Raw genomic sequence first — 19590 nt, 5'->3', positions numbered from 1 at the left:
TTCTAAATATATAGTTAGATCAAATTTTACGTTAAACCGTATAAACAAGCGTGTGTATCTGATACATATTGTAGTATAAAAAAATATATATAATCCTTGACAATTTTTTTTATCGCTTACTTATATATTTTTGGGGTGTATAATATCTATACACCGTGAAACCTCGATACGTCTCAATAATATAATAGTCCCCTCACGCATGCGATTTCTATATACGATTGCGACGGCTCTTATAGACTGAACAGTGAACAGGTTTACATGAGACAATTTCACGTACGTACACGTTACTACAAATAAAGTCCCCTCATGCGTAACGGACGCAGACCGTAAAAATCCGTCAAAATATTGAAAACACCAATTTGTGGGATACGATATAAAAATATAAAAATCAACACTTTATAAATAATTACCCCAGTAATCGCCACGGGGGAGCAAAGTTCAAAAGCGTGCTTTAAAAACGTCAAAAGTTCATTATTATATCATCGCGGCGTGTATCATATGCAGATATTGTGATGAATCAAAATGAGTAACATACTTTTGGTTCGCCAACTAATTTCCTTGTCTACATAATTGCCATTGAATCTATTAATTAACTATTGTGCTTTTTCTGTACAATTGGTTTGATTATTGTATCTTCTTCATTGATAACACGCTAATCGTTTTTTAATTTAATTTCAACTTATTCGTTTATTTATTTAACTAAATAGCTGTTTATTACACACATAATATAATATATGCACACACGAAAATTATACATAATTATATTATGGTGCAGTGTGTAGGTATATTGATTAACAAATATTATATAGCGTTGTCATTTGTACTGATTAATGCCTATATTTATTATGTATAATATTATAATATATGATATATAGGTACCTCACATTATGTGTACCTATTATAATATATAAATATGAAGAAATAATAAAATATACATATTATACGAGTCGTGTGCGTGTGTAACCGAAATATTCAGATCGTTGATAACGAGTGCATACAGATTTAATGTGTTGCAAATTGCACGTATTTATATCGCTATTTGACAAAAAAATAGGTATTGCAAGTTTTGCGTGTTGAGGTATATAATATTATAACACGCTCTTGATATAAAAGGCGCGGTAGGCTGACGAATTGGCGCGTTGAGTAAATCAATAATCGTTATAATATTGTTATTATTGTATAGGTACTATTCCATATTCATTATTTTTACTATCATTAATTATTACGTGAATACTTTACCGGTGATCAAAGGACTAATAATAGGTTAATTTCCTCATATCGGTTTGATTACTTAGAAATAACCACGATAACATTTGTACGATCGATTACTACATATACATATTTTTTCCAAAGTATTTCCATTCATCGTGTTACTTGGTTCCCATTGAACACTCGTTTGGCGTACAGCTTTATCCATGAATGTATATAATATTATAATATAATAACATTAATAACAATATAATATTACCGCATGGCCGTACATTAAACGAGCGAAAACGCCATTAACGAGCCTGACTTTATTATTATACGGTAACCTAGTTGTCGTTACGATAATAGTCACTGTAATTATATAGTTGTCGGGACAATGCATTATTTATGTATACTCTTTTTATATACATAATATATTATATGTTTGGATACGTAGCGGGTTCAGCATCTTGAAGTTCGCAGTAATTGTTGTGATTCTGTTGATTCCGATAAATATAAACAATTTTGATAACTCATATCGTAATGTAGTCATCGAATGCGTCACACAATCATGATCAAGTTAAAAAAAAAAAAACACTGTTTTACGTACCGTGATTTGTAAAGGTTCGTAGTTATTATTTTAAAATATCCATATATTTTGTCCAATATAACTAAATAAATATAGTATGATGCACTAAAAAATGTGATAGTTTTTTATCGTATATGATCATAATATTTAATAATATAATATAGTATATTGAATGGTGAAATAACCCTTGAAATAACCTTGTTTGCGTAAAATTGATTTTAAGCACTCTATAAACACCCAATAAAATATAAATGAAAAAAGGTAGGTTTAATACTGTAGTAGATATTATAAAGTAGTTACAATTAATACTAAATATTTTATTTGTTTATTTGTAATTATAAGTTATTTCTTATTATATGAGTGTAGATTTATATATTTAAATAATTTGACAAAAGACGGACAATATTATTAATTATTTTTTTAATTTATCGAGTATTTTATATTATTTTTTGTTGACCTAATCTTATTATATATACGTACCTGATCGTGCATTATATCTACGTATAAACGTTTGACAAAAAACTAACTTATTATTATTAGTTTTTTATACAGTATTTATTTTTTGTCTGCACTGGACCTCATCGAAGCCGCCGAGTGCTCTGGTAATGATAAGAAAGAAATCCTACACGATTAGGCATGGGACAGACGGTGTTTGCCTCTTTTAATCTCAGCCGGTGTCCAAACATCATGTCTCTTAGGGGATTTGGCTGTAAAAACAAAATAAAAATAAAAACAAAACAATATCCCTTACTTCGACCTTGTGATAGTGTGGTACAATCTTTGAAACCGCAAAAGAGTGTTATTAAACAATGTCGTCAACGAGCTGTTGATCCCAGGGCAATAAATCGGTGCGGGGACGATTTGTACAAATATTTGTATTGTCGACCTTGAATGTGCGATACAGAAATCCCGAGATAGAGATTGCAGCCTGTCATATTTTATGATGTCTTGTATGATGTCAAAACCCGACTAAGAGCTTCATGTGATCAACTGTATTGCGTTAAAAGTCAAAACGATTATAAACAATAATATAAGTATTTTAATTAGAATGCGTGTAATATAGATGCAGATGTCTGAACTATAGCAGCAGCTAGTGTTTTATATTTAATTTTCTCTCTTAAATTATACAGGTACACATTACGTTTACAAAAAGTTTCCCTTTCATGACCTTTTGCAATTATCGTTATAGTTTGTTCATTTCAATATAAAATAATATTGTATTATAATATATCGTATAAATTATATTCACGTTTTTATTCTCTCTTTCCAGCTATAATGCTTCCCTCGATATTTGTCACGTGCATACTATGAAATTCAACGGCTTTCATATGTATACGTCACAAACATTGTTGTACGCGTCGGATAGTGTGTGTATAAAAACGTGTTTGAAAGTAATTATTGCAATTTTTTTTTGTAAAAACTCCCTCAAATACTCTTTAGTTAAACTGGGTACATGAATTAAGTTGTAATTATATTATACATATATTATATAAATAATATAACATAACGTGGCTTGTATGTCAGGTTTATGGATGTAATATATTTTTTTTTTAATCATTCGAAAATTACACGTTTCATAGTTCCTTTGTGAAAACACGCATTTCTTGACAATATATCCATACTTTAATCGAATCCATTAAAATATCGGTTAACACAGAGTTCACCAACGGTTAATGTAAATTTCGTAAATTCACGGAATTTTCCAGAAATACAATACGCACAAGTGCATTTAATATAATATAGCCTATAGGTACACTATTTGATCGATAAATCTATTTATACGACCATGATGTTTACTGTTTTGATATTTGATCTGTTGTGGTATCAACGTTATTTAATATTATGTAAAGCAATAATTCAAAGATAAATAGTTTTATATAATAATATGTATAGGTATACATTTAGTACAACTGACGACTGTCAAGAGAATGTCGGCGCACTGTTTGTTTTCTCTATCTGACTCACGCATAGCATAGACCAAACGCATTTATTCAGAATCATTTTTTTATTAATGTTTTTGAATAATCTTAGAATAAAATCACCCCATACAATATCGATAGGAAATAATATTTTTAAGGGAATGATATCGATTTGTCTAAATATTGTCTCAAAACAATTTGAACAATTAAATGTACACATTTTTTTTTTATTTTAAAACTCTTACTTAGTTAAAATAAAATAAAATATAAAACCTAAACAATATTATCCTCTATAATTTTTATAATAAGTGATTTTACTCTACGATTACTCAAAACCCTAAAAAGAGGCGGAACCGTTTTATCTATATTGCGCGTGAGTCTGACAGAAAACAAATATTGTGCTGACATCCTATTAATACAGGAATTTATGAAATACATTTTGTTGAAAAATGTTTTTAAAAAATCAAAAATATACTTTAAAAAAAATGGGTAGGCATTAGGTTGTAAAGTATACGTGTACGTATACCTATATAATTGTATAGCGACACACTTTGTGCTTGTTATCGGAAGAGATTTTAACGGAATTGTCTACGTTTTGGCAGGCAGTAGCGACGATGGTGGTGGAGGCGGTGGCGACACAGACGCTGGCCGAAGCGAGGACGAGCGTTCCTTGTCCAGTGATTGTAGCGGCCACGGTGACGGAGGCGGTGTCGTCGTCGTCGATGACGGTTGCCGGAGCCGTAGCAGCAGCGCAAACAGCAACAACAACAACGGGAAAAAAGACACGATTGCGGCTGTTGACGAGGTCGGTGCCGTCATCGGCGCGGGTTTGAACAGCAGTTTCAACTTTTTTGAGCTGCCAGCCAACGCGGCCGCCATGCCGTACAACTTGGAGTTGCGGAACGCGGGCGCGAGCGGCGTGTGGACCAAGACACAGCTCCTCAAAGGCGTCAAGTACGGACCGTTCCTGGGCAAATGGGGCCCGAAGCCAGTGGACTCGCGGTTCGCCTGGGAGGTGAGTGACGTTCAAAAAACATAAATAACAATATAGGAAAAAAATTCCTTTATCGCCCATCAGCACATTATCGGTTTCGTAAATTATTATATACGTAATTTTGGTCCCCCTTTTTTTGGTTCGCGCGTCTTATTCTTATCCTCCTCTTGCGCGCGCGCCAGCCAAAACCTATGGGTATATATATACAGGTAAATAACAGTAAACACCGTCGAGCGGGACGAGAGGGAATGTGATCCGGAATATGTGTATAAAAGTAACAGCGCGATAAATATTGTGAAAAAAAAAATGCGCTAGATCTCGGAAACGCACGCCACCAACGGAAACTATATCGCCGCGTAGCGGGCACGCACAAAAGGTGTGAAGCTACAAAAAAGAAACGTCACACTTTGACAGTTGTCGGAGGGACGAATCGACGGATATAATATAATGTCGCCGAGGTGTCGGATGACCCTGCAGGGGATCTCCGCGAGATTAGCTACACATCACACACACACACACACACACACACTCTACGCACAACCGATACCATATATATATATATATATATATTATACGCGATAATATGTGTGTGTACGCGTATAATAAGATACGTGCGAACACCTCGTAGAAATGTCTATATATATATAATATATATATGTATGTATGTATAAATATAAGCCGTATATAGGACGCCCCCGTTTGTAGTTCACCCCGACTATCACGCGCACCCGAGTAAAAAAGAGAGTTTAAGTATAAAACCTCCGATTGTTGCCGGTTCGATCCCTTTTCAATATAATATACGTTGCTACTGGTTATAATATAGCTGTAGCGGACTGTCGGTCGCGCATTTTTCATCAATATAATTTTGACGAAAAACAATTGTTCAAGTATTACATAATAGGAATGTTTCGACGAGTCTCCTATATAATATTATGTCTGTATTTTGTTGATATTGCAATATGATGTGCAACATCGTGTAGGTATATGTACGATAATATACTACATTCTCTTCTCGTTTACAAGCTTCAAAACATCAGCTTATTTTACCCGTCTATGATTAGTATTGTTTTTTTCTAGTTCATTTGAATCAAAAGCACTGGTATAGCTCAAAATCATATTATTATGTTTCAAAAAACGAAATATGTAGTGTTGAACAGGGTGCACATTCTGTGTACGAGACACACCCCGTACAGATTATTATATGTACAATTTGTACAAACGATGTACCTATACACGATATTATATAATATATATTGTCATTGTGTAGATTTTTGACGGGCAAACTCGCCTCGTTTTTGGTTCATTAAAATTTATCCGCCCGGTCAACTGGAAAATTCGCCACCACCTATACTCGTCGGTGGCTTGTATGAGTTCAGACGTGCAGTGCACATATATATGTATATATATATATACTATTATCACCACCGCCACGCATTGAGCCGCACGGATAATGCGCGTACGCTGTATACTTATTATAATATGCCGCTGGTATACTATAGTAGGTATCTATCCATATGCACAATATATACATATTATACAGACACGCACACACACAATCCGACCGCCTAATGTCCGCGAACCCATTGTCCCCACGGCCGAGGTGTGAACTGATCGAATTTTATGGTCGGTATCATCTGCCCCCGGCGGGCGGTCCAGGTTTACAGTGCAATCCGCGATGAGGACGGCTACTGCGACTATATTATATCATATACATATTGTATATATAATACGTTTTATACGCGGGCACACATACGATTATTATATTCTGCTCGAGCATCCATAATAATAATATAATATCATATATTATGGTGAAATCCCCACGATAATCTATGTTATTATGCTGCGGTGTTCGCGCGGATGCAAGAATGCCGAGAGATAATTTCTTGACGCGATTTTCGTCGTTCTCCCATGGCCATATGGGTTGTTCCGAGGTATGCTCACAGCACTGCTGCAGTATACATAACACACTAAACGTAGGTATTCTCATATACTATCGCACCTGTTTATACACGCGCATGCATATATACATATACGACGACGGCGAGTATAAAGACGAGACGCTAAACTGCCGCACGCCGCCGCTCCGGAGAGTACCTACCCCGAGTATTCCTTTCCACCATACCACCACTCAACCACCCTACCTCCAACCGATATACGACGGCGCTCGTGGATAACGATAAATCTACAATAATAATAACGTGTATCGTATACCTGATTATGAGTTCGTTATTATCATACATTTCACAGTCCCCTTGAATACCCAAACGTGCATATGGTCGATGACGCTAAACAGAACGCCGAAAACGCGTTGTTATCGCGTCACGCGCACGAACGCCGTTCTTGCGCACGCTCGCTTGGCTGCTTACTCGACTTAACAGGTATAGATGGTTAGTTAACCGTAGACAGGTCGTTATAAGATGTTTATTATGCGTTGTATTATACAACATACAAGTTAGGTACAAACAACCGCGTTCGTTTATCGCTAAATCGAGTGTAGTGCGGACAACCGAACACGATTTGACAAAATATGACAATGCGCTGTTCGTATATTATTATTATATTGCTATAATATAAAGTCTTATACATAGTCTTTCATCCCTTTTCGTTATTTACGCTTACCTATTTATTACATCATAAAATCATATTCTAAGCGCGCGGCAAGTACTTATATACCTATAATACAATATGAGTGCGTATTCCGTATTATAATAATACCACATATTTTATAATGTACCATGTATGAAACTATAAAAACAGGTTGAACGTTAACATCTTTTGATGTCCAAGCTCTTTGTATATAGTAGGTACTTTTATTCATTATTCACTATGAAATCGTCGTTCGAACCTTATTTATTTATTATTTGTTACATTTTTACTGTTGTCCATATAGTCTATATAGAGTCTAGATGGTTATACCTATAGTCAGTGATATATTTCATCCACATTGTGTTCATATTATTTCGTGTCGTTCGTCTCCAAGTGGTAAACTCGATTGTGCGCGAAAACTGCCGAGCTATAATTTTCTGTATTATATACCTACTATGTACACTATATTTTCGTTTCATACAAGAGGTATATTAAATATTTTCGGGTAGTATAGTATTTTTAAATCAAATGTCCATGAATACTACAGCTTAAAAATATTTATAATATTTATCTGACAATCATACAACGAAGTGCAATTTTCCCATAAATGAAACATATGTTTTATTTTAACTCGTAAAATGGGCATTACCGAAACATAGGTGTACGTATATTGCAAGCTACAGAATTGTTTGACTACCAATCATAAGGAAGCGAGTAAGGAAACATTTATAGGAAACCCATTTTCGATTAATTTTCAAGACGTGAGCGTGTATATATGACAGCACCGGTTCCATAAACACAATTCAAAATATTTTTGTTTTCCGGTTCTTAGGTAGAATATTATATTATGTACGGCGATGATGACGACGTCGTAGCAACACTGCAACAGCAGCCTGCAGGACGGCGAGTAAGTGTGGGTGAGTATGTGTGCGCGCGCGCGCTTGCGTTACGCACGCAGCAATAATGGTTTTTCATCAATCAAAGTATAAACAGTATAATATTATACTAGGCGGCGGATATTGCCTTAGCGTCATCTGTTATCAGCATTCACACATCTGTAAAAACCATTCGGAGCGTGATGCTATCCGCGGGCCCGGAATGATTTCGTGAAAAATCGGTGTATGTATATTGTATATATATATATATATTAGGTTATATGTATGTGTGTATACGCGTTATTTATTAAAATCGCGAGGGTTTTCACCATTTGTGGAGGCGACGTGGCACCATTCATCTCAATCATTTCCGCGAAGGAATTCGCGTTCGTGGAGGCTGTTGCGCCGTTGTTGATTTATCAGTTAAACGTAACGGAAAATACTCGCGGCGGCGGCGTCGATTTGGCTCAGGTTTTTTCTCCTCTTCCGCTGAATGCTTCCGTCCACCCCACCATCACCCACTGCCGTATCGAATTACTGAAAGAAAATATTGTTTTAATAATATCCAATCTGTGCGTGCGGAAATCCCGACGATAGTCCCTGTAGCATTGTATGTAGGTAACTCTGCGAGTCATGTATTTTGTATATACGCTTTTTTTCAGACTCCGCGATCGATACCTAACCGCTGCAAAGCAAATCAAATATGAATAAATACCTATTCTGAAATATCGAAAACCGGAGAGATTTTAAGATTTAATTTTCATCCGTGTAATATTTCAAAATCGGCAATGACGGCAATCAAACGATTTCGGTCCTAATATAAAATTATTTGACGTTTGATGTGATGGATGATGGTATTTTGTTTGAGCCTTTTGGCGTTTTTTGAGTGTATATTTTACCTGCTTTACTTTCTCTTTTGTTATTATTTTCATTTTATTATACCTAGTTTAATCTTTAAATGATATATGTTGAAAATTTGAGTGAAACGTTGACTGCAGGCTGTATGAAACTGACCGCAAGTATATAAAACGATATCGTGTTTTTCCCTGTGCAAGTCGAGGTCGGTATATATTATAACCACGCCTTCGTAACCGCACGCGAAACGAAAGATGCGGGGCCAGCGTTTGGCTAATTGGACAAGACCCGCCAACCAAGCTCCGCCTTTTCAAACTTCACCGGAGCGGAAAAACGATTCGTTTTCCATCTCGAGTGGTCTTGGAGAAGAGAGCAGAAGTCGTATTTTTTATTATTTGTTTGTTTATTTGCTTGTGACTTGACGACCGGAAAAATAGTTCAAGCTGACGAGCGGAAAGAGAGCAAGAAATTCGGGGTTGGTTGATAATTCGAGTGTCTCATACAGTGTGCCGTGTACCCCCCTCCCCCCCAATCAGAGTCCTTATTATATTTTTTTTTGCATAATAAATCGCAAACGTATAAAATATACCTAACAATAACATTATATATACCTTCTAAGAAAACAGGTAAAAACCGTCGTTGTATTCAAATTATATTATATTTATATAATTTTTTTCCGACCGTATTCGCGAACTGCAGATGTATTGAAATTGTATGCAAAACGTCAAGTGTTCACTAAACCGTGACTTTGTGCCAAATCAAAAAAACGAAAAAAGACGTTGAACTGTCAAGATTTTTATGAGGGGTGTTTTTTTTTTTTTGATCACGAATAGCCGTTTTGCGTACGGACCGTTATCTGTTCATAACATTATGATATAACTTATAAGATTATACATTCCCCTCGTGGACGTATGAAACTGAAAAAAAAACACAGTACGTGTTTATCATGTTGCCAATTATACAAGAGAAGGGCTGAAAGACAAAAGAGAGGGAATTACATATTATATTATATATAAATATTGTGTCCCTATCCTAAACAACTATATAATATGTGTGCAGCACGTGACACCCTCGGGCCGATGTACAAATTAAACTCCACTTTTCCATTTATTATTTACGATCGAACGTCGTCTTTGGAATATTGCAAGTGTTTTTTTTTTGTTCTTCCAAAAACTTTCGTTGATTTTTTTATTAATTCCCTTGACAGTACGATATTTGCGTACCGCACGCGCTGTAGTGAAACTATACTGCAATGTAAAAAATACTATAGGATGATATGCATACAAAGTTTATAGTAAGGATAGTAATAATAATAATAATAATAATAATAATGTGAGCGGTTGTTCTCGTTACCGACCGCGTCACCCTCGTCGCATGTGCCTACCGCCAATATGACGTATTATACTATTTAACAGGGATGAAATAACTCCGAAGATTGTATGCATACATGATACAGTATATAATAACGACATTGATTTCATATAATATAATGTTATAATAAATTGGTGTATCTTCGATAATAATAATTTTTTATTTTTTATATCCAACAATCAACGTCGTCGGCCGTGCATGTGAATAGTATTTTATAGGTCATAGAAAACACGCGAAAAACTTTGATCGCATATTCATAAAAAAAAAATTAACCATCATAAACAATAAACATATTATGTAATATAATATAGGATATATAGGCGGGTATTGTTTCGATGTATGTACGTCTTTTGTCGGCATCAAGTTTTTGTTAAGAAAACCCGCAACAGTTTACTCGAGTTTGATTTATTACAGGGTCTCTGTCGATTTTCCGCCCTTCGCACGCACGTTCTCGGAATTATTTAATTTCCCGCATCATTGACACATGTTGTCTGATGCCGTTTTGTGTAGTATGTGTTTGTGTGCGTGTGCGTTATGGAAGAAGGGTCGTCGGCAGTAGATAGGAAGAGGGTCGGTTATTCACTGTATCTATCTCTCTCCCTCACACACACACTCTCATTCGGTACATGCTCACAATATACTATATATATTATATACACGTATAATAATATACGCGTGAATCGCAGTCACCATATATATATATATATATATATATATTGTAATATCACACAAGGGTTGGGCTCGCGCGCGCGTCAATCCCTCGCACACGCGTTATCTCTTTCCCTGTGTTATTGTTTGTCGGGATACGGTCCCGTGAACGTCGAGGGCCATTAACGTCCGCGTCCTATTTATATAATATGATATAATATATTATATACAATTATCGTTTATAACATTATTACCGTCGTGTGTACAATGATGATAGGATAATATGACTGCACATTGTATATAATTTTTATAATATTATATAATAATATTTCGCGTTATTAAATTATTATTATTGCGTGCGGATTTAATTTCATGTAACACGTATACGGCGCATCGTATCGTATATACCTATGCAGTCGCATTGTAGAGGTCAAGACTGAAGACTGCATCAGCAAGCAGCCGAGTTATATAATTTATATGCCGTGGACGGGATTGATGTTGCGTGGCACGAAATTCGAGAGGGGTTGTGAAGAGACGCGCAAGGGATTAATATTATTATCGCCTATGTGTGTGTGTGTGTGTGTATATATAGTATACATATTATATCGTCCGCGGATGCGAGTGGCGTTAATGAGTTATTACGGTCATCTCCTCTTTGCACACGATATTTAAACGAGCCAGCGTCCACAATGTCAGCTGCTGGATGGACCGTGATATTGTTAATATAAATCATTCAACGCATGTATATAATATGTGATGGATATAATATGCGATGCATATGTTATGAATATGATGATGATATTAAATGCAATATTTCAAAACTCGATCGTTGCGTTCCTATAATTAAAAAGGATTTTATATTGAAAATCGCATTTCGGTACACTCCAGTAATACGATATTATTATTTATTATACATACGATAAGTGAAATATATATGGAGCCGTATTGCGTGTACATGATCCGACGACAAATGGCCTCGAATGCGCGTACCTATATCTGTATATTATACGCAATAATCATAATATTATACATCATATAATATCTCTATCGACAGGATAAGTTATGTTTTACCGTTACGATATCAACTGTCCGTAATGGATTGTATGTAGGTACGTCTGATGGTACGACAAATGCGCGAAGAGGCGATTTGAACGCCGGCTAACGATATTTTATCTTTTGCAGCGATATTTCTTAACCGTCCATTATCAAGACTTTGGTGCGTACGAAAAACCCTAGTATAGGTTCACGTGACCTATAAGGCTATAACCAATATCATATTATCATAATACATTGCAGAAATAATTATATTATAATGTTATCAGTATAATCCGGCTTCGGTTTTTGCAGTGCGTTGGTCCGATCCATATTACTATAACGACTTCGTGATAGTCATATGATGTGAGACGTATTTTTGATAAATATATGCCGCTAACTTTTTTATTATCACGTTAAAATGTTAAATTTTTATATAATTATATACTGCAAACGCAATGTTTTATTGACCGTGACCTACGCGCGTGTGTACGTTACGCGAGCGACTACAATGCGGTGACAATAGTTTGGTAATTATATACAGTAGCAGCAGAGAATGAAATAAAACGTGTTCATGTACAGTATTGTCCTTTAAACGAAAAAAATCAATAACGTTCTCAATTTTTCGCTTGTGTTTGAAATAAATTGCGATTTATCATCTTATCGTAACCGTCAAGTCACTATAACTGTATAATTTGTATATTGTGTAATATATTACTATACCACGTGTATTTGTTAATAAGATATCAAAAAAACAAGTATTGGTTAGTGCTCGTCAGCATTTTTTTTTGTTTTTGTTTTAATAACAATAATAATATTATTAATTATTGCACAATGTTATATTCCGATAAGAATGTACGACGATATATCTATGTCGAACACCGTTGTTAACAAAACCCGTTCGCTTTCAATAATGATAATTGATAATAATATTAATGCGTACATGTAAACTATATATACGATTGTTATCCCTTATTCTACACTTTTGTTACACAGTAGTCCTTCTTATTATTATCGCGATCGGTTCATCCGAGTAAACACATTGGTTGCGTATATTTATGACGGGATCCTCACGATTCTATCTCTTTCTGATAGTTTTTACTTTCTTAAACACCTACGAGTTAATTTTTGTATACAAATTTTTAAGCTTGCTAAATTAAATTTAAATATATTCACTTGGAAAATTTCTTTCAACTGCAATCCAACAACAATTACTATTATAATATAATTAGTAAAACAAAATTATTTCGATACTCTACCTTGATGCATATACAAATTTAATACTATGCTATAGATGATTATCCTTCATAAATATTAAACATAGAAAGTAACTTTGATTGCTTACATATTTTTTCGAATGATATATAGGTTCTTGAATTGGGAATATATATTACGACCCCTATCAGTTTCTTATTATGAAATGTATATGTATTCGATGGTAGTAAAATTATATAAATTTATGAAAAAGTATGTCTTGCATTCTTTAATTCCCTCTTATATAGAACAAATAATGATTTAAGAGTTTAAGAATCGCTTATGTAAATAGAAAGATTGTACAGTCAAAAATAATAATTATGACAACAATAACTCGAATTTCTTATAAAATTGTCTGGTCACTGTGTAAAAGAGTTAACCTAAAATAAGATTAAAATTCGATGGACTATATATTATGCAAAATCTGTGCGCCGGTGTCTTTTGCAGTCGACGGTTTAGGATATATGTATATATAGAAAGGGCGCCAGACGTCGCCGTCGGCGGAGGTGCAGGATAACTACTCGTGTAGCTAGGCACTACTACAGTTCTATATACACATACATAATATATCATCGATGAGTGAAAAACGAGCCGCACGTGCGCCCCCGAGGAAGAAATACTAGTTAAGTATGAAATAAAGGTTGGTTGTTGAGCTACAAGAGTATAATATTCGCGGTGCGCCAGTGCAAACACAAAAAGGCCGTCGTTATTGCGTGCGTTTCATCACTACATTATATACTTACAGTGTATAACGCGATGTGATATATAATATATATGTACACAGCGCAATTATTCACAAGTTGGTTTTTGATAAAACAGCAATAACGTTGCAGCAATGCCGTCGGCTGCGTTGGGATCGACCGAATCCCGTAGAACAGGGGATGGTACTGGCGGAGCGTAGAAGAAGGCCCGGCCGGTGAGGCGCAAGCGCCGGAAAGGAGATTTAATATTAAATTATATAAAACCTCGCGGACAGAGGTCGTTTAAAAATTCATCGGATACCACCCAAACAGCCGCGGGAGGATCGTCCGCCGAGGCAACATTATTATGTTTATAAACCTAAGGCCAGCCCCGTTGGCTTCTCTTTCGCCAAAATTCCGGTGCGCATATTTAAAAAAAAAAGTAATATTTATACATATATATTTAAAGTGTAGATGTAGTGTAGGTATATAATAAGCGTCAGTATAATTATGGGTTCGAGACTTCGAGTGATGCCTTTATACGTACCTACTATACGAGTGGTGGGCATTTTTGCTCTTGCAAAAGTCTGTAGATTCGTCGGGCGGCGCGACGATATATTTCTTTCGTCTGACGTTTTACTGTTACCAATATATATATATATATATATATGATTTTATGAAACTCGGTGGTTTCACGCCTTGTTGTGACGATATTTTACGTATTACGAGGGGTTACTCGATATTACAGGGTAAAAAGTGCAGCATATAAATAGAGGTATAAACTGTATACCTATAAAAGATACTGCGGTTGTCCACAATTTATTGTGTTCATTGGATCACATTATTACCTATCTTGGTATATAGATTTAAAACTAGATTCTCGAGTTATCTAGGTAGTGTTATTTTTAATATTTTAAACATTTGATCAGTATAATGTATAATATTAATATATATTTGACCCTTGAAACCAGACGTCGAGAAGTTAAATATTTTTCAACTTTACTTTAACATCATGTAACATGCAGGTATGATCAAAAGATATTCCAAGTAGTATTAAGCCGATTAATACACTGAGGATTTAATATGACATAATATATTGTTGGATGACCCAATAAAGTGTAAAGAGTTCTTAATTATTAGTATGATATATCATGGGGACAACGTCTGTTGGGCTCGCAGGAGCGCTAACGACGTCATTGTTATGGTACGTGAATGTCTTATTGAAGACGATAATATACATTGTATTAGATAATTAAAATAATATTAATATTATTCAAGCGAAAAATATTCCGATCTCCCGTACATAGTATTATGTATATTATTGTTATTATTTATTACCGTATTATTATAAAACGAGATTCATGTGTGTATGCGTATGGATCGCGTTGGACATCTGCCACCGGGCGGCCACTGAATATAACACAATAATATAGATGTTTGCTATTGTGTTTGACATTCGGGCGAGAAACGACTACGATGAAGAAGGCGGCGAGGTGTCAATGGGACGCGCATTATGTTTTCGCCCCGATATGTACAATTATAATAATAATACATAGTAGTGTTAATAATAATAATAATATCGTATAGTGGTCTACTTGCACGACGTGTATATGTATATTATAATATTTAGCTGTACGAGTCAACGTTTTTTTATTAATTTTTTTTTCACCAAATATTTTATTTTTACACCTCCCGTACACCCGTAAGTCCGGGCTCGCATCGATCAAGTCCGCGAGTGAATGAAGTATTAATTGCGTGCGAAAATGTAGATGCAAAAAAAACGCGAACGATATGCAAATATTATCGCGAATTTTTAACGCACCGCCGTTTTGACTGATCACTTGAAACGCTACAGAACTCACCCCGCCCCATCTGTGCGTGTATGCGTGCGATACAAATACAATATATTACTATACACATATTATAATATGCATTATATAACATGTTATGTATAAAATTATTTATTATGCAAAAGCCGTACGAATTTTATTGGATTAGAAAGCGTTATCAGTGGGTAGTGGGTACGGTTATTATATTATTATTTTTATTATTATTATTATTATTTCATGTAATATCGCGGGCGCCCAAGTGGCCACTCGTAAACCGTACTTAGTTTAATACGCGTACATAATTGACGTTTAAACACTGAACGGATTATAGTAAATAATAATAATATTAATATATTATAATGGAGCTGAATATTCATTATACCCAGGACATGATTTGATTTTCAAAATAACGCCCATTAAAAACGGAAAACACCTATTTATAAGTCATTATTAATCATCTCTCAAATATTGAGTATAAAATCTAGTTGTCGTTGGAGGAAAGGGTGTTTATTTTTATTTTTACACCGCGTAGAGCATAACGAAATCAAATAAAAATATATATAATTAAACTAAAAAGTAAAAATCATAATAACGCGTTTTGTTAACGATCGAATTACAGTACTTAACCAACCACAACGATTATGATTAAAAGAACAAACAGTTAGCGATTCTTGACGATTCTATTGTGTTCATCGTTCAAAATTTGATAGGCTATAACTGTATATTATGTCTGAAACGCATTTAATTTTGAAACCACGCCATAAATCTAGACCATAATTTTATGCGTTGAAATCGAGATGTGAGATATGGGATTCGTCTTTGAAATGTGCAGTCGTTGAGTAACAAGACGTGTATTGCGGAAAAATAGTAAAAATATAAAGCAATGTGTGCGTACGAATAAAAATAATATAACAAAAAGAAATAATAACAAATACAGCGCCCGAATGTATTGGGCTGCGACCTCTAGTCGTTAATCCGTGTTTAGTGGTTGCCGCTTCGAGCGCCTTAGTTTCCAAACTATAATACAAATTGAACGTTCCCCCGCCGTTCGCGAACAATAATAATAATTCGAGTTTCGACTTTTATCGTCTCGGCTCGTGATGCTAATTGCAAAGTGTACGTCGAAAAAAGGTCCTCCAAACGTGTCACGTTTAATTAATAAGGACCCCCCCGTCTGGGTCACACAAATACACACACACACTCACATTCACACTCACACACACTTATATATATATATATATATATATATATATATATTTAAACCGTATATCCGGGGATCTTTTTCGCCGTAGTCATCAATTAACACCCGCAAAGGGTTCATCTTTTTCTTGGGCGAAGGGTGCATTGCGAAACGTTGCTAGTGGTTTCTCCTTTATATACGATTCTTTTCAGACCCCGACCCGCTGATGGTGATTTATGTCTAGACGTGAATAAGAGTAGAGGATAGACAGGGAGCGCGCGAAGACCTAACGACCGCCGATTTCGTATACACATTTAATGGCCAAGTTGTCCTAAAGCTCGTGTAATTAATTACGATCTCTATCCGGCTGTGGTTGGAGTTGAAAAGCAAGCGAGACGCCTCATAGGCCAACGACCCGCTACGTCTGACATTTTCCCGCTCATCTGACGCTATGCGAAAGTTGTACCGCATATATTAATACGGTTTACGATTATTTTTTTGTTCACAGGTTCGCATCGCTGGGTATTCTGGATATTTGGACGGCACTATTGAAATCTGCAATTGGCTAAAATTCATTCGGTCCACGAACGACTGTAGTAGACAAAACGTCCGAGCGTTCTTGTTGGCCGGACAGGTAAAAACTATCGTTGGCGATGATAATATTATACTCATCTATGCGATAATGTTTAAATTTTTCGCGTGACGTTTTGTTTATAACACCTTTTTTGTTTGTTTAATAGATATTTTACGAATTGACACAAACAGTCAGAGCTTCAGAAGAACTGCTGTTGGGTAAGAGAGAGCCGTTGAATTTAGATGCAGCATTTGGAGAATTAATGACCACGTCCGCTGAGGATCGGAGTGAAAGAGATTCGGGTGAGTGCAGTGAATGATACATATAATCCGTACCTATATCAGATAATTATTTTAAGCTTGAAATCTATTTTAATTTTTAATCGATTGAGATAATTTACTATTAACTTTTTTTTAACTCGAACCCAATCTCATTTTCAATTCATGTTTCAAATTTTTCATCGAACATCGGTTAAATTAATATTTTCGTTTCAAGCTATGCATATTATATAATGTAGTACGGTATAATTATATTCTCTCAATACTTTTTTCCCGCACGTCACACTCCATTGTTGCAGACGTTTCCACTATCACCTCAATTAAAACGTCACTAATAATAGTATAATATTAATATTTGATGACAATGAGCGAGTATATCTGCAATGTGATCAGAATCGAGTTCGTATATTATAATATAATACGGTCGCAGATCTATTTAAAATCGGTCGACACCACCAAAACCCCATCGTAAGCTCGTACCCTTTCGCACGCACGTCTTTTAATCTCGACGTTAAGCTCGTTATTCTGTGTATTGTCTATCTATATACTATGTTATTATTTATATGCACGGCGGCCAGCAAATCCCGACAATGGCCGTCGCCGGAGAATTAATTCACAATTAATTGTATACAATATATGATATTATATATATACCACCGTACGCGCGACGTCTCGTCACGGTCACATTTTTCGCACCCGACACAATGATTTCGTTTTATGATCATTTTTTTTTTTTTTTTTTTTTTATCGCCGTCGTTTACGGTCGGCTGGCGGGGAGATCACCGCAATAATATTATATACATAATGTATAAAAACAACTTTATTATAACGGGGGCAAAGCGAAAAAAATCGGAATTTGCGCGCACACCTCCTCGCCGAAAACAACGGGCAGGGGTGTTGATCTCTCTCTCTCAACATGTCTAAAGTCCCCGCCGACGACTGATAATAGAGCTGTTCAAACACACACATATGCACGTGACACAATCGTCGTGATGTATTTGTTGCCGATACATATATTATATACACAGTAAAAAGGGGTATGGTGCAGTGTATGTGTGCGCATGGACTTACAACAGCCCCTCGTCCCCCGCCTCGCCCTCGCGATGTGGATAGATTCGGTGGTGGGGGCACCGTTAATGATCTGTACGCATGTCCGTTGTATTGTATGATATTTGTCATTTCGCGTCCGTCGCCGCTTTATTACACGCACACGTATGTACGGATCGCGGGACCCCTCCGCCGAACGCCACCGCCGCGTATTAGGGTCGTTTCTATTCATTATTATATGAATCATATTTCTGGGCGGTTTATATCATAACTCACCTTCGTTCTCTCTTTATTCCTGTTTGTGTGGGTATATATATATTTGTGTATTATTATTTTTTTTGCACCCCGTCCGCACACACAACGGAGAACAATAATATAATATACGCGCGGAACCCACCGTGAAACCGACGGTCTCTCGCGCGCGCGACAAACGTCGCTAGATTATCTGTGTGTTTATAATATGCACATACACACATGTATATAGCTTTAATCGCGTCCGACATAATAATAATAGAGATGTCGACGGCGGCGGTGGCGGTGGCGGTGGCGATGAGGGGCACGGAAAACAACCGGGGAACGAGCATAAAAGAAAATTAGGGTAGATAATTTGTCTTCCGCCTGTACGAGTAATAAAGACCTAATAGCTCTGAATTGATTAAATGGGATTTTTTTTCGCCCCGTACCACAAAAC

General features: G+C 35.7%; 1 protein-coding gene across 2 annotated transcripts in view; it reads left to right on the top strand.

Annotated features, from left to right (window-relative positions):
- The window catches only part of LOC107169860 (transcription factor hamlet-like), a 119099-nt gene that overhangs the window by 87598 nt on the left and 11911 nt on the right, over positions 1-19590 (top strand). For both annotated transcript variants that reach the window (XM_089223262.1, XM_015519785.2), the window contains exons 2-4: positions 4299-4711; positions 17509-17634; positions 17741-17876. In XM_089223262.1, the coding sequence (XP_089079388.1) occupies positions 4299-4711; positions 17509-17634; positions 17741-17876 (675 nt within the window). The remainder of the gene's footprint in view (positions 1-4298; positions 4712-17508; positions 17635-17740; positions 17877-19590) is intronic.

Source organism: Diuraphis noxia, unplaced genomic scaffold, assembly GCF_037042655.1.
Source record: "Diuraphis noxia isolate RWA-SAM2 unplaced genomic scaffold, SU_Dnox_SAM2 contig0003, whole genome shotgun sequence".
In the NCBI taxonomy this organism is placed as follows: domain Eukaryota; kingdom Metazoa; phylum Arthropoda; class Insecta; order Hemiptera; family Aphididae; genus Diuraphis; species Diuraphis noxia.
The sequence above is the reverse complement of the archived record's forward strand: the minus strand, read 5'-3'. Positions and strand labels throughout refer to the sequence as shown.